The following is a 15650-nucleotide window of genomic DNA, read 5'->3' on the forward strand; positions in this document are numbered from 1 at the left end:
AAAAAAAAAAAAAAAAAAAAAATCAATCTACCAGGGAGATACAATTCCAAATTGGTTTGTATCCTGAAAAGTAACCTCAAGATATTTAATGCCAGAGTGACACCCAAGCAATGAATAAATTCACAAGCACAGTGGAACATCATAATATACTGCTCTCACGACTATGGAAAACTGAACTCTCCCCCCCTCCACAGCTGGTAAGGAAAAGAAGGTTTAAGCAGCACCACTTACACAATTCGTGCCCCAGCACTGATGACCCAAAGCCAAGAATCACATTCTTTTCAAACACAAGTTTACCAAAACCAACCACAAGCTCAACCGTAAGACTAGTCTGAGCAAATGAAGGTCTCAATCAGGTCGTACCCACAGTAAAATTTAGCTAGCAATCATTAGTTAGAATAACTTCAAAATCCTCATAGGTTTGGGAATTAAATGATACCCTTCCTACATAACCCATGAGTTAAAGAAAAAAAATTATGTAAAAATAAGAAAATATTCTGAAGAAAAACAAAAATAATCAACTTACAGAACACAGTTAAAGCTATAAGAAAAGGAAATTGTTTTAATGTTTGATATTTAAAAAAAAATTTTTGAGACAAGGTCTCACTATGTTCAGGCTGGACTTGAACTATGTAGCCCAGGATGGCCTCGAACTTGCAGCAATCCTCCTGCCTCAGCCTCCTGAGTGCTGGGCTTACAAGTATGCGCCATCACACCTGGTTTAAGAGAGAAATCTATAATCTATTTGTTTTTTTTTTCTTTTTTTGGTTTTTTTTCCAGTACCAGGAATCAAACTCATGATGTCGCACTTGCCAGGCAAGCGCTGTGCAGCTAAGGTAAATCTCCAGCCTGAAAAAAATCTATAACCTTAAACCATATGCTTCATCCTAAGCCTGTGTCTCACCCAGTGCTTCATCTGACACTTAGACTGGCCAGGTTCGCTGACAGCTCACACTATGAGCACAAGCCCTCCAGTCCTGTCTCTCTGCTTGCTGCACTTTGGACAATTAGCCAGTCAATCACCACCCTCAGGGCAACCCAGGGGCCCTAACATGGGAAGCAGAGTAGCTAGAAGCCCTCCCTCCAGGTGCTACCCAGCCCTGGCCCACAGACTTGATGCCCAGACACTCCCTCGTCCCTCCCAAGCCCAGCATGGCCATGTGGCCAGCAGTGTGGTGCCAGGCTGGGGGCAGCAGCCTGGGTCAGCACCAGCACAGCAAACTCTACCCAGGCCCATGCTTCCTTTTAAGAGGAAAGGAGTCTCACGCCAAAAGGAGAGAGCCCAAGAGTATTTCCAGTCTCTTTCTAAGGAATGTCCATCTCTAGGGACTCCACACACAGCTGCCTGCCCATCTTCTCTGAGCCCGGGGCCACCAGCTGGTGGGGAGAGGCAGCCCAGCTCCGAGTCTAAGTATGTCACTGCTGCGCCTCAGCACAAGCTGCAAACAGGGGCTCTCTCAAGCAGGGATAGAGCCCAGCCTCCACCTCCACATAACTACATCTTGCTGCTCCCTTTAGGGCCACACCACTAGAGAACTGGTTACTGCCCCCTACAGCCCTCAGCAGGCTCCTCCTGGCTCCCACAGTCCCAGCTTTCTTCCCCGTCCACCCCTTAGGTACTGCTCTGGAGCCTGCTGTGCAATCCTGCAGGGACCCCAACATTCCTTCCACTCAGTGTCCCAGACCACATGGGACTGGGCCAGGTTTCACTCTGTGGCTCCCCGGAGGGGCTCCCTGGCAAGGGGGCAGGAAGAAGGTGGATCCACCCTGGAGCACCATGTCCCCATCCTATCAGCCTGTGCCGTTTTTTTCAAGCAGGAAAGATGCCAGGCAGGCAGTTCCTTGTGTCATGGCCCTGCTACTGCCTCTGGCTTTGAGCAGCCCCAAAGGGAAGAAAGAGCCCCTCAACTCAGAATTGCATATTTGCTCTTCTAAGGGCTCAGGGGACAGCTAGACCTTCTGAGCTTGGCATGGTGAGCCCACACAGGGTTCTAGCCCCAAATGCCACAGGAAGCAGAGACTGCAGGGAGAGAAGGGCCCACTGCACAGAGGGGCCCTCCAGAGCCAGGGTGATGACCTGCCCAAGGCCATGGCCTCTTCCATTAGGACAGTGCAGCTTGGGACTGGCCGGCAGTGAGAAACTCCTAGAGGGCTGCCTACCATCAGGGCATCCATGCCATGACTCATCTCTGACTACCAGGAATCCCTGCTTCAATCCCCACATTCAGAATGAAGATCAGAGCAGGGAGGTGGGCAGTGCCTATGTACCGCATCCTCCCCCCAGGCCTCTCCTGGTCCTGTGGCCACTTCAGTGGCATGTAACCACGGCCAGTACCCAGCTCAGAGGCCAACTCACCTCCTGGAGGTGTGAGAGGCCTAAGAGCCCCCTAGGCCTCAATGGCTAGACTCTCCCACCCTCCAGACAGCACAGCTGAGACAGACCAACTGCCACCCCTGAAAGGCTGTCCACAAGGCAGAAGAGGGCAGGCCCCAGCAAGGACAGGGGAGGTAGCAAGGGCTCAGGCTCCAGGAGGACAGCCCCACAGTTCCCGCAGGCTCCCTCCAGACAGGCGCACATCCCCTCAACAACACACAACTGAGGGAGCCCAAATGAGTTGAGTACTGGCTCAGCAGACCAAATGCAGTTCCTCTTTGCTTCCCTGAGAGAGGCGGAGGCAATAAAAGCTCCAGCATAGCAACATAGGTGGACCCTCCAGGAACTGCTCTACATACACAGCCTGGGCAGGACAGAGGACAGGAGAGATCTGGCAGCTCCTCCCTGCGGCAGGAAGACATTCCTCACATTCAGAGTTGGCTTTAGGAAGAGGCCCACAGTGGTCAGACGGCTGCAGCCCCCACCTGCATGTAGTGACCAAGGCCTCCTCTGCTCACTCTGCAGTCTGCTCACATCCCCTCACCCCACCTGTAGATACAGACCCTTCCTGCCTCCAAAATCTCTCCATCCTCTGGCCCTCAGGAAGCCCTGCCCAGCTGGGGCCACTTCCCAGCATGAAGACTCCAGCTGGACAACCTTCCTCTGCCCCCACTAGAATCACATCACTATCCCTAGACCCACGTGAGGATAGGGAAGGCACAGGGGAGGGGAATAGCAAGAAGCTGGAGCTGGTGCTCTCTCTCTCCCAGCAGGGCTACCTGGTGCTGGGCAGGAAACAGCAAAGGCAACCAGGGTATCCTTCCCCCGCTGAACCCCATCCTAGCATGCTGTGGGTGCCAGGCAAAAGAACCACCGAGGATCATGGGAGTTTCCTCACTGAGACCCACATGCACTAAGAGTTCCGAGCATACCCAGAATGGTCAACAGTGCCACTGAAAGGTCCTTGGGCAATGGGCATCATGGGGGAAAAAGCAGGAGCAAGGGCAGCCTATCAGCAGCGGACAGAGAAAGGCTGCAGCCTGGGCAGGAAGACTGGCAGGAACCCCAGCCTGGATGCTAGCTCTAGCCACCCAGAAGACTCCACCCTTTCCAGGCCAGAGGTCAGGCCGGGCAAGCTCCAGGTCTTCAGCTTCACAGCCACGTTACCATAAACGACACACACGTGCACTGCTACACCAATTTTTGTGGAATAATTAATTAGCATGGCCACGACAAACGTAAAATTGGAGGCCTCCGGCGTGCCTGATAATTTATGCACGATCCAAGGATCGCTGTGGCTGCCTTTCCCAGAGCCTAATTCAGCATTTTCTTTTTCCCTTATGAAAGCAGGACTCCAGATTTAACTGCTCTCGCGCCCTTTAACGGTGTTTGCTGTAGTAAAATCGAACAGCCCAGCTGCACACCAGCGAGCAGTGATGGATCACAGACCTCCAAGGCACCAGGCAGGGCCTCCCAGGCAGCAGCAGCACCAGCCACACACCACACACAGGAACACAGCGCTGGCCCAGAACACTGAAGGCTCTGCTCCTTTTATCTGCACAGAAACCCCACAGAGCATAACCCCTCTACAGACAGGGAGACAGGCACAGAGAACACAAGGGCCCAAAGGCCCCCAGCAAGACAATGCCAGCAGCAGGTCTGGCACTCAGAGCTAAGATGCAACCAGCATCCTGGCCAAATTCCAGAACCTGAGCCCCAGCTGCAGGCTGTTCCTAGCACCCAGCAGACTCTTTCCCAGCCCCCTGGCCCTCTCTTCCCCTCCCAGGCATGTCAAGCCCACCCTGAGCACCTACAGCCAGCACCCAGGGCTCAGGGCACCTCCTTCACCCTCCTCATGGTATCTGCCACCTCATCTGGGGCTTCTGACTGTAGCTCCATGCCTCCTGGCCAGGGAGACCTGTGCATTCGGCTGACTCAGGAGAAGGTAACATGTAGCACTGCCAAGGACCAGTGACCACATCTAGGCCATGCTAGGACAGGTACTGCCACTCCTTGTGCTCTGCCACTAGTCTGGGCATCAAATGATGTCTGCATTCCATCGACTTCAGCCTCCCAAGGAGACTGCCCAACTCAGGGCCCCCCAGCAGCGTGACTGGGACAGGCTGCAGTTCAGAGTGTCGCTGTACACACAACTTGCTTGCAGCGCCTTCAGCTGATGACATTTCTGCTATTAACATCCCAAATACCCTTCCCAACACAGGTAGTGAGAAAATGCCACCATGCAGAGGACCAGGGTACAAGGTGGCAGAGGGTGTTCTACTCCCCCTGCCCACTGACCTCTAAGCACATTGCTGCCAGCCCCCACCTATGGGGCACACCTCACGGGGGCAGGAGTAGGGTCCAAGTAGGGAAGCCTGTTGCTTCTTCTGAAGGTCAGCTGTTTGCAGGCCCTTGCCCCCTCGGTTGCTACATGACTGTGACAACACTCCAGCCAACCAGTAGCACCACTCTCAAAGGCCCTCAGGACACACCACACTGCATGCTTCCTGCCACACACTGGCCAGGCACTATCAGCCTAGGAGGTCACAGGGCTTCCCACATATATCATGACAGAATTACAGAATACCACCTTTGCCCAGCACAATGTGTAACAGACCCTCCCACGCCTGCAGGGTCTCCTCCTACCAGGGTCCTCTACATGGAAGGAAGGCCCTCCCTTCTGCCCTGCCCCAGGAGGCTCCCACATAAGTACCAGGGTTAGGCAAAGCATCTTCCTGATGGGGCAGCATGAGCAATACACACAGCAGCCAATAAAATGAAGGAAGCTCAAGGTGGCTGGGAAGCTGGGAAGTGATGGGAAAAGAGCTGGGCTGGGAAGGTTAACCACCAGCACCCAGCACCCAGCAGATGCCTGAATGAAAGGAGTGAGCCTTAGACATCTAAGGAAAGAGTGGTTGGTCTAGTGAAGGAATAGCACTGTAAAAACAGGCAAACAACCCAGCACAGTGGCGCATGCACTCTGGGAGGCTGAGGCAAGAGGATCCCAAGGTTGAGCCTAGCTTGGGTAACTCAGCAATAGTATGTCCCAAAATAAAAAATAAAAATGGCTGAGATTATCGCTCAGTGTGAAGACTCATCCTCAGTATCAATCATCAATCAATGAATGGTACGCAAGCACAAACATAGTTTTTGTGAGGAAGCAGGGCCTGGCCAGAATGGGCAGGGCCAGGTCAAGAAGAAAAGGAGCCTGGTGGGAACTGGCCATCACAGCACTGGGTCCAGGCCATATCCTCTGCGGAATGAGTATCAGAACTGGCCCTGCACCCCTCAGCACCCACCGCACCACCACCAACACAACCAGAGCCCAGAGCAGTAGCAGTTACACCATGATTACTAATTTCTTCAGTTATAGGCGCAGCAAATGGACCCCATTTCTGAGATCCCTAAAGGTTTTACCTCCTCTGCCCAAATGTTTTCCCTGGTGCATTCCTTGAGAAACAGAGCAGGCAGGTTCCTGCAGCATACCAGCTCACCTCGCCCTCCTGGCCCTTCTCTGGGAGTATCTCAAACCTGAACCCCCCTCCTCAGGAGAAAAGGAGAGGAAAGACAGAAGGTAATGGACACACTTGTCAACAAGAGGGGACATCCAGGCACCCTCACCCCGACACCCAGCCAAAGTCTAACTCCAAGCCAACAAACCTTTAGCCAGAGAACTCTCAGGAGGGCTAAGGAGGCAGGAATGGGAGGGGAGGCAGTCAGGCTGGAACCTTCCTGACACGCAGTCCCCAGGCTGAGCAGCCAACGCTGCTGAACAATGCAGTTTTGAATTCAATTAAAGCGATTATCTGTTGTGCCAAATAAATTGTGTACAGCATATATCCTGCGGCACTTTACACCTCCGGGCTCATTATTCCCTAACTGTTTCCTCCTGTTTATGCGCTCTCAAATTAAATTGCTGATAATATGCGCCAAAATAAAAAATGAGCGCACCTTGTCCCAAGAAAATTGATTCTCCCTTCTCCTGAACTGGCGATTGCCAGGTTTTATATACTCTGTTCCTGGTGATCATTAGTAATTCAATTTTCTTTTTATTAGCCCCCTTATCTGCTGAGCAATATAGTGGCAGGGCTGACCTCTTTCGCACGGGTAAATGTTTAAAATCTTTTCCCTGATTAATTTTGCCAGTTAAGAAAAAGAGGAGAAATGGCCCGGCTCTTAGCCATCACAATGAATAAAGCTTAATGTTGATTGTGATGGAATTTCTAATGCCAGGGAAATTGATTGAACGCGGCAATTACACTGCAAGAGTAACTCGAGGGAGATGGGATCACTTTCTCCTGGCCGTAGCCTTTTGGTTATTTAAAACAATCCAATTTGCAAGGATAATTATGTATTAGTGTTTTATCTGCCACTTGAAATGAACAGGGGAGTTTCGATACTGGCCCAGCATTAGCAGGTTATTGCTGCAAATTACTTGATATCTGCTTTCTTTCACATAAAGAGGAAATTAGGCAATCAATTACCAGAAAAAGGTGGACTGAGGGATAAGAGGGGCAAGTATGCCCTCTGCTGGCCCCTAGGCCACATGGCAGGGCTGAACCCAGACCTCAGGCAGGGCTATAGGGCAGCTGCCTAAGGCCTCTCCCTCCCTCCTTGGCATGGAAGCCCACTGGTCAGGTTCCTCTCCAGACCCCAGGGACTGCCTCTGGAAGAAGAGAGCTGGAGCTGGGACTGAGCAACACTAGAAGGAAAACGAGGAAAGCAGCAGCCAGATTAAGATGCTGCTCCTGCCCCGAGGGAGGTCCTGCCCTCTAGTGGCCACAGGAACTTGGGTTCCACACCTCCTGGAGCAGAACGGCTCTACCACAACATGTAGCAACATGTAGCATCCCCACCTGCAGGACCCAAAGCAGCCCAGGCCAGGGCTCACTCACCCCCACCCAGCTACCCTGTGTTATTAGAGATGAACCCACAGCCTTCCCATTGAGCTCCAGCCCCAGACCTTGTTTTGTTTTGTTTTGTTTTGTTTTGTTGAGACAGGATCTCATTATGCTGCCCATGCCTCAAACTCATGATCCTCCTGCCTCAGTCTCCAAGAATCCTGAGATTACAAACATGTACCACATGTCCAACTCAGGCCACAGTTCTTGAGAAGGCAAGGAGGGAGACAAAGGGCCTTGTAGGAGGGATCCTGGGGAAACCACATGCCCACTTCCTGGGGTAAGCCAGGCTCCAGCCAGGTCTCAGCCCAGGGAGATGCTTGCCTTCATGCGTCTTCTCAGCTAACGCTCTGGCCAGGCTCATCTTCTTCTGCAACCAGCCCATCCCTGTGCCCTCTACCTGCCTGGCAGTCTCTGGGACAAGTACCCTGGGAGCCATACCAAGATGTAGGTTCAGCCTCTCAAACCTCTGTGTGCAATTTCTCCAGGCTCTCTGCCTCCTTCAAGGGATAAGGATCCTCCCTTAGCCTGATAGGACAGGGCTCCCATTCAGGGTTCTCTGACTCAATGTCCACTCCGGGCCACTGGACACTCATGAGCCCTGAAGTACCTGAGGACACTGACACAAGTCCCAGCTCTCTCTTCTAAAGCGCTTTCAACACAACCAGAACAAACATGCTTTTCCTTACTGTGACCTACAAGAACCCTCCTTATGATCTGGTTCCCTATTCCCACAAGCCTCACCCCTTCCCTGATCCTAGACAACATGCCAGTCCTACAGCCCCCCTTACACTCAGAACATTGCAGGCTCAGTGTCACTGCTACCCTCACCTGCAGAGCTGAGCACTATGTGTTCTTTGTTCCTTCCGGTCACCTCCTTCTAACTGCCTCCCCTACGGTGACTCTCCCACTTCCACACTCTCAGAACACATTTACCACTCAAAAGCACCTCTCCAGCCTGTTTCTAAGGACTTAGGGAGTCATTTGTCTCCAACACTAGAACATGGCTCTGTATCCCCAGGAGCCAGCCTACTGCCTAGCCTCCAAGGATGCCAAACCGTACTTGGTTGAAGGGCAGATGGGTGAGTAGATGAGAAGCTTCCAAAAGCCCTTCCCCAACAGAACCTCCAAGCCATCACCATGTCTGTCTATACAAGGCTATTCATTCCCCTACCTCTAGTGGAGAGAGCAGCTGCAGACTCTACCCGCCACAGTGCCCAACCCAAACCTGCATGCCACTCAGTAGGTAGAGCTGGTGACCTTGGGACCCTACACTCCTCCCTACCTGGCTGCTCCCTTGGGGGCTCAGAGATGCTGTTCCAGCCCCAACTGGCAGAAGGCAACCTTCACTGCCCCCAGGCCTGCACCCCACTCTGCCCTAGGCCTGAAGAGGAAACAGCCTAAAGAAGAAATAGATTGGTCATAGGCACAACCAAGTGGGGCTGACCCTGAAGGAGCCTTGCAACACTTACACCTTGCCCCAGCATGACACTGCTGGCCCTCCACTTCCTCTATCAAAGCTCAGAGCTCCTTAACTAGTCCTCCTCACATGCCAGAGGTACCTGTACCCTATCCCCTCTCCACACTACCATCCAACACTTCACTGTAGCCACCAGAAACCTCCTCAGCTCCTCTGGTCACCTGGGAAGACTCACACAGCACAAGGCCAAAGTCAGCAATACAGGACGGTGAGGAGGCCAGCATCCTTCTACTCCACTTCTTCATGTCTTTGGCTCCAACAGTCCAAGACCCTTTCATCCCTATACCTGGGCCCTCAATTCCCCTCTCAGGACCAGCTCGTTTTTTTGGTGGGTTTTTTTTTTGGTTTTTTTTTTTTTGGTACCAGGAATCGAACTCAGACCCTGTGCTTGCCAGGAAGGCGCTTGTGCTGCTAAGCTATATCCCCGGCCCTAGGACCAGCTCTACACAGGCTCTCAGTACCCCTCCTCCCAGATCTTTCTCCAGAGCCTTCCTGGGAAATCAAGGATGTTCCCCCAGTGCCAAGCTCAACTCATGATCACAAGGACCAGTGCCAACTCAGACTGCCCAGGTCCAGTCCTATTGGCACCCTATCCTCTCCAAACTTTACACACATCTGTCCATGCTTGTCCAAAGGAAGCCACAGGACTAGATGGCCCCAAGCAAACCCTGCTCTCCATGGCAATGTACCAGGTGAGTACCATCCCAAGGCCTCCAGATCCGTCACCACAGATACCCAAGTATACCAGCCTGGGGGTGGCTCCCTCACTGTGTCTTGGCACCATTATCTCCCAGTGGGAGACAAGACTGTCCTGAAAGGGACTGTGCCTCACTACTCACAAGAGAGGCCCGATCTGGCCACCAGAAGGTTCTCTCAGATTCACGTAAGCTCCCAATGGCACCAGCACCATGAGACTCAGAAAGTGAATACAGCTGAGCCCTCAAGCAGGTTCAGGACAGGAGGGGCTGCCCTGCTGGGACAAAGGCCTTCAAGGGAGGCAGAGCCTAGAAGCCCTAGTAGTATAAGGTCTGAGTGGCCACCAACCTTATTACACCAACCTTATTTAGTGGGTACACACTAAAGAATGGGCAGAAAAGGCTACCATACTCCTGCCCAGATGCCTGTCCCCTACCCAAACTCCTGGGCACCCCAGCCCCTCTCCATCCATTAGCTTGGCTGCTCACAGCCTATCAGGTAGAGATCCCTCAGGGACTTGAGCCCTCTGACATGAGTGGGAGGATGACAAATAAGATTCCTGATGGACCAGGAAGAGGCGCAGCTCATAGCTGTGCTCAGCCCACTGCAAGTGCCTGCTCCCTGCCGTACCTTCCTTGGTGGGGAAGTGGGCCCGGCTCGGTAGCAGGCGGCACAGCCGGTGCCTGGTGACCTGCATCAGGCCCTTGTTGGGGGTCTTCTTCAAAATAGGACTGTTCTTCCCCCGGAGGGCCTGTCTTCGCCGCAGGCTGAGGTGGTTCTTGGTGGTGGTGGCAACTGCAGGGTTGCTCTTCTTCTCTCCAGGAAGGCTGCAGAGACAAATGGCAGGCAGCTACTAACAGGCTCACCAGGTGGCTCTGTGCAACCCCTCTTCCTCACCCAGAGTGAGGAAGATCCCAGGGAGTAAGGGAACAGATCCAGAAGCAAGCCGGGGTCCTTCCAAGCTCCGGGTCCCTTCCATGACCCCGCAGTCCCCACTCACTCAGACACATCACCCAGCTGGCTGAAACAATGCTCCCCTCCCTCTGCAGCCAGGCTGAGGAAACGGGTGAATCCACAATCCCATAGGATCTAAGACCAGGGCACGGTCCAGTATGTCCACCCCCTCCTCACTCCCCAGACCAGAGGAGCCCTTGCACAGGGCCAGAGGCAGGAGCACCCTAAGGAGGAACTGCCACCAGGTCCATGCACCATCCCCAGCCTGCCTGCCAGAGGGATGCTCCAAGGCTCCTTCTCCAAGCTCCCTGGAACAGAGGAAGCTACCAGCATGTTTAAAGCAAAGCCACCCTCCAGAAACCTCAAGGAATAGGAGGCAGGTCAAGCAACTGAAGATGGCATCTGTCTTCAGACAGATCTGTCAGAACTAGAGAGGCAACTGACCTGGAGCCAAAACCAAGGTCAGACAACAGAAAGAACTTCCTGAAGGGGACTCACAGCAAGGAGGTTACTTTGGGAATGACACACGCCATTGTCTGACAGCACAGGCAGGACATCCGCCCCCAGCAACTGAAGCTGCCTCCCTTCTGTTAGCTACTGACCTGATGAAGTCCCTGAACCCAGATCAAATACTCTGGTCTACAAAGTCATCTCTGAGTCTCCCAACTATACAAGAGTGGGAGATCAAAGAGTGATATATAATTGCAAGGCAGTGGCCAGGGCTGGTCACCTGGACACAGCCATCTCTTTCGTCTCCCAATCTGTCCCACCAGCGCCCCCAACATTCTTTAAAGGGGGCCACAGAGCCCAAAGAAGCTACCACACACCAGTCCCACCCAGCTGCTGCCCATAGGAGCGTAAATGAAACAACCCTCTGCCTGGGCCTGAGCAGAGTGCCTGACTATGCATGGCAGGAAGGCCTTGGCACCCCAGGGCAGTGCCCAGTTCAAATGTGTGTCCTCTAGGCAGTTACACATCCCTCATATGGCCTCCCGCTCCACTGTACGCTGGGCAGACCCCATCCATGGTGGTTGCTCCCTCGGTGCCTGGCCTGGCACAATGCCATCCATCCTCAAATCTTACAGACCCAGAAGAGAAGCTGCCCAGCGACCTCCTGGTCTCCCACCAATAGAAGAAAGGGTGGAGTGATTAACACCACAAGGGCCAGGTCTCCACCCTTACCTGGCTAGGGCCCTGAGCAAGTTTCTGAGCCATCCTGAGTCTCACCTTACACAGCTTTAAATGACAACAGAACATCCGGTTTCACTCCTACTAGAAACGTGAACCGTGACACTGTTGGCCCTTCACCTCTTCCAACCGCTCTTCGCGGGACAGTGGCACTGAATACACCTGCCTTCATTTCCTCCTCACTTCTCCCCAGAGGTGGATCCTCCCACCTGCTCTGCAGACCAAGGAGAGAGTACAGGCTAAGGAGATAACACAACTGCCCCAAATCCCACAACTCGAGGGCCAGCCCCAGCCCTACTCCTGCCCACCCAGACAGGATGCTGTGGGCAGCAGACATACCTACCTCGTATTGCCCCGCCTTCGTATGATCTTAGTGCGGCTCTTCACTTTGTAAGCCGAGAGAGGGGTCTCCCCAAAGAGGGTCTTCAAGCTGCTAGTTCCCACTGTTGGTCTGTCCTCTGGAGGGGGCTGAGATGGGACTAGGGAGAGTTGAGAGGCATGATCCCTACTGCCAGCCTCTGAATGCCAGTGGAAGGAGGAAGAAGAGGAGGCAGAGGGGCTGGAGGCCTTCCACTTGTACTTGCTGGGGGAGGGCCCAGGCTTGGAGGACATAGCCGGTTTTCTGGGCTTGGACTCTGGGTTCACTTTGGGCTGTGGTTTCTCTGTCTTTCCGGTTGTGCCAAAGGCACCCCTGCTCACACTCTCCAAAGTTGCTCTGGGACTGAGAGCCCTCCGAGTAACTCGGGGGCTCTTTGCTGAGGTGGCCACCCATTTGTAGTTGTTTTTCCGGAACTTGTTGGTTCGACAAGACAACAGCAGTGAGGGCTCCCGGGTCTGCCTGGATCCTAAGGCTGGTCTGGCTGGAGCTACAACTGCGTCTGAGCTCGCTCGCTGATCTTGGAGCTGCGCAACACAACTAGTTGCAGAATGAGGGCCCACCTTCCGGCGGAGGGCCACACCAGTTCCAGGACGCAAGGCAGGAGATGGGAAGTGTGTCTTGACAGCAATTGCACTCTCACTGACTGTCCGCCGGGGCTCTGGGGAACCGTCACTCACACTGCTTATAGACTTCACTAACCGGGGCTTGCCAGGCTCCTTTTGGCAGACCAGAAGTGAGTCTTCCCCACTGCAGCTCCCCCTGTCTCTTGCTGGCCTTGAAGGCTGCAGTTGTGCACCAGTGGGCTCACCCTCAGCTTTATGAGGTCCTTGGTCACTCCAGGGGGTCTCTTCTTTACGTTCTTCCAAAGAGCCCATTTGGGCCTGTGAAGTGCTAGTAGAACCAGTCTTCGATGGTGGTTTGATTTTGATAACCATGTTCTGATCTGCACTTAGCTGGACCTGTCTCTCAAAAACATACTGCTGGGGGTCAGGATCCTGGCTGGTCTTGGCCCCAAGGGCTGCCTGCACAGCATGGTTGCTAGCTTGGTCTGAGGATCCTGAGGGCCGGTTCACCAGGGAGTATTTCTTACGCCACTCAGGCCCATGGTGTGAAGAGAATCCCCTCCGGCTTGTACGAGGGTAGCAGGCACCAAAAGCCCTGCCACTGTGGTAAGTTGGTGGCTGCCATCGGGAAGCAGCTGAGGGGCCTGGTGAAGAGGCATTGCCATGGAGATTTTTATAGTCATCGATCAGATCTGAGAAGACAGAATCACAGCTCAGTTAACCAGGGATGTGAATAAAGGCAACAACCATAACTACCCTGGAAGGGCATCAGCTGGCAAAATATTCCCAGACTCCATATACCCAGACTCCTGAGAGCTTCTGAGAGGCAGTCCATGGTGCCTGGGAACCACTGACCATTCAGCCCAAACCCCATAGAGCCTGTCTCTTCCTTGAACCTTTTGACTGTCAGTTCTACTTCAATTTTTTTTTTTTTTTTGCCTGCTTATCCTGAAAATACAACCCTCTAGTGTGATAATTTCTATTTGCTGGCCTACTGGCCCACCATTTTTTCAGGGGAAGTGTCACTTCATATGCAGAGACAAGCCAGGCCCCAAGCTGTAATGCCTGCACAAAATGACACAAGTCACCACAGAGGCCTTCTAGCTTGCCCACAGGTGGGCAAATGCAAGGCCGCACCTTAATCATCTGGATCGAGTGTAAAGAAGTGACACCTATGACATTCACTGGGCAACAGATAAAAGAACACTGGGCACACAGGTCAGTGACCTGCCAGCCCTGACACTGTCTCCTACAGAAGACAGGCCTGACACCACCACCACCACCCCCCTTTTCAGAGAAGTGCCCACCGGTTGTCCTGGGGCAGGAGGTCAGGAACAGGAGGACAAAGCACACAGGGACAAGCCAGTAGGCGGCCTCCCTCCCCTTCAACAATGCCAAAACACGCCCAGACCAGCGACACCTCAGGGCCAGCGTGAGGTAAGTTCAAGAAGTATCCCAAGGCAGGAAGCACCTGGACTCTCCTCGTGTGCCTTCCAATCCTAGCTAAGTCTGCTCTTTGTAGGGATAACTTTGAAAGAGGTGGGGTTTTTTTCCCCTTTAATGCTTACAAAGGGAAAGGCCACTTTGGGTCTAAAAATTTTAAGGGGCAAGGCGGGGTCTGGGGAGTCGGTCCGGAATCAGACGGGTCTGTGCATGAACCGAGAAAGGGCACCCAACACAGCAACAGGGCACCAGAGCAGACCCATCTGAGCGGCACCGGACCCGGCACAGGAGCCAGGCTGTTGGGCGCGGGGCGAAGGAGCAGCGACAGGGGCAGGCAAACCTCCCAGGGGCAGGCAAAGGGTCTTTCCGTGGGCCCAAGAGCAACCGCCCGCCCCACCGCGCTGCAGCCCAGAAGGCTGCAGCTGGCTGCCGAAGCCCTGCCAGCCGAAGCCCTGCCAGCCACCGGCCCGGGCCCACCGGAAGCTCAGCGGCCCCACCCCGTCCGGCCCTACCGACGCCACAGCCAGCCGGCCGTGGAGACCTCTGGCCAGGGCCACCGCTTCGCGGCGAGCCCGCCGCAAGATGGTGGGCAAAGAAGGGGACACGCGCTCCAGGCCCAGCTGTGGCCAACCCACCCTGCAGGAGGCGGATCTGTCGCCGCAGTTGCTCCTTCTCCTCCATCTCAGGAGTCCGCGACGCCCGGCCAGGCCCCCACGACGTCATCACTGCGCGACTGCTTCCCAGGGGCGGAACCGAGACCGCAAAACTCAGCGCCGATGTTACCGCCGGCCTGTGGTCCGCCGGCGGCGGAGCTACGCCGTCGCCCCGGCAACGCCAGCGAGGGCGGGGCAGTGCAGAGCTAGCATTGGAAGACGTCACGAGGAGCTCCAGGAAGTGGTGGCTCCAGGGGCTCCGCTGGCGCGCTGGTGATTCAGCGCAGTCCTTCCCGCTCCGCACCTCCAGTGCACCTGTTGGCTTGGAACCGAGTGCTGATTGCTTTTGGTGTGGGTAAATGTCGCCCTGAACCAAGGAGGTTCTGTTGACGCTCTTGCTGCGGCCAGAATGGAAGAGAACAGTCAGGGATGTATTCCGGCCTCTGAAGATAGGACTGGTTTGTGCATGGAAACGGGTGTTAAATGTGTAAACCTTTGTGCGCCAGTGGGAACTTAAAAGGTGCCAAAAGGAAACAGTATGGAGGTTCCTCAAAAAAGTATGCCAGGCGTGGTGGCTTACTGGAGGCTGCCCCAAGAGTATCTCAACTTCGAGCACAGCGCGGGCAATTTCGCAAAACTATTTCAAAATAAATAGGGAAGCTAACCTTCATGGCTAACACCTGTAATCCAAGCACTCTGAGGCTGGGGCAGGAGGATCTCAAGTTCTTGCACAGCCTCAGCGACTTACCGAGACCCTGTCTCAAAAATAGGGCTGGCGATATTCCTCAGTGCGGGAAGAAAATAAAGTAGAATTGCCATGGGATCCAACAATCCCATGTCTGAGTCTACACCCAAAAGAATGTGAAGCGCCAACTCAAACATGTTTGTGCACTTTATGGCAGCATTTTTGGCAATAACCAAGTGGAAGCAACCAGCCATACACAGACAAATGGATACACAAAATGTGCTATATACAAACCACTCAATACTGTTCAGATTTTAAAAGAAATGAAGTTCTG

General features: G+C 53.8%; 1 protein-coding gene across 1 annotated transcript in view; it reads right to left on the bottom strand.

Annotated features, from left to right (window-relative positions):
• The window catches only part of Zc3h3 (zinc finger CCCH-type containing 3), a 94039-nt gene extending 79213 nt beyond the window's left edge, over positions 1–14826 (bottom strand). Inside the window, exons 1-3 of the mRNA XM_005395772.2 lie at positions 14614–14826; positions 11937–13227; positions 10082–10278 (exon numbers count right to left, since the gene is read on the bottom strand). Coding sequence (XP_005395829.1) covers positions 10082–10278; positions 11937–13227; positions 14614–14701 — 1576 coding nt within the window. The 5' untranslated portion in view covers positions 14702–14826. The remainder of the gene's footprint in view (positions 1–10081; positions 10279–11936; positions 13228–14613) is intronic.
• Between the last annotated feature and the right edge of the window lie 824 nt (positions 14827–15650).

Source organism: Chinchilla lanigera, unplaced genomic scaffold (genome assembly GCF_000276665.1).
Source record: "Chinchilla lanigera isolate Chin_1 unplaced genomic scaffold, ChiLan1.0 scaffold00053, whole genome shotgun sequence".
Taxonomy (NCBI): Eukaryota; Metazoa; Chordata; class Mammalia; order Rodentia; family Chinchillidae; genus Chinchilla; species Chinchilla lanigera.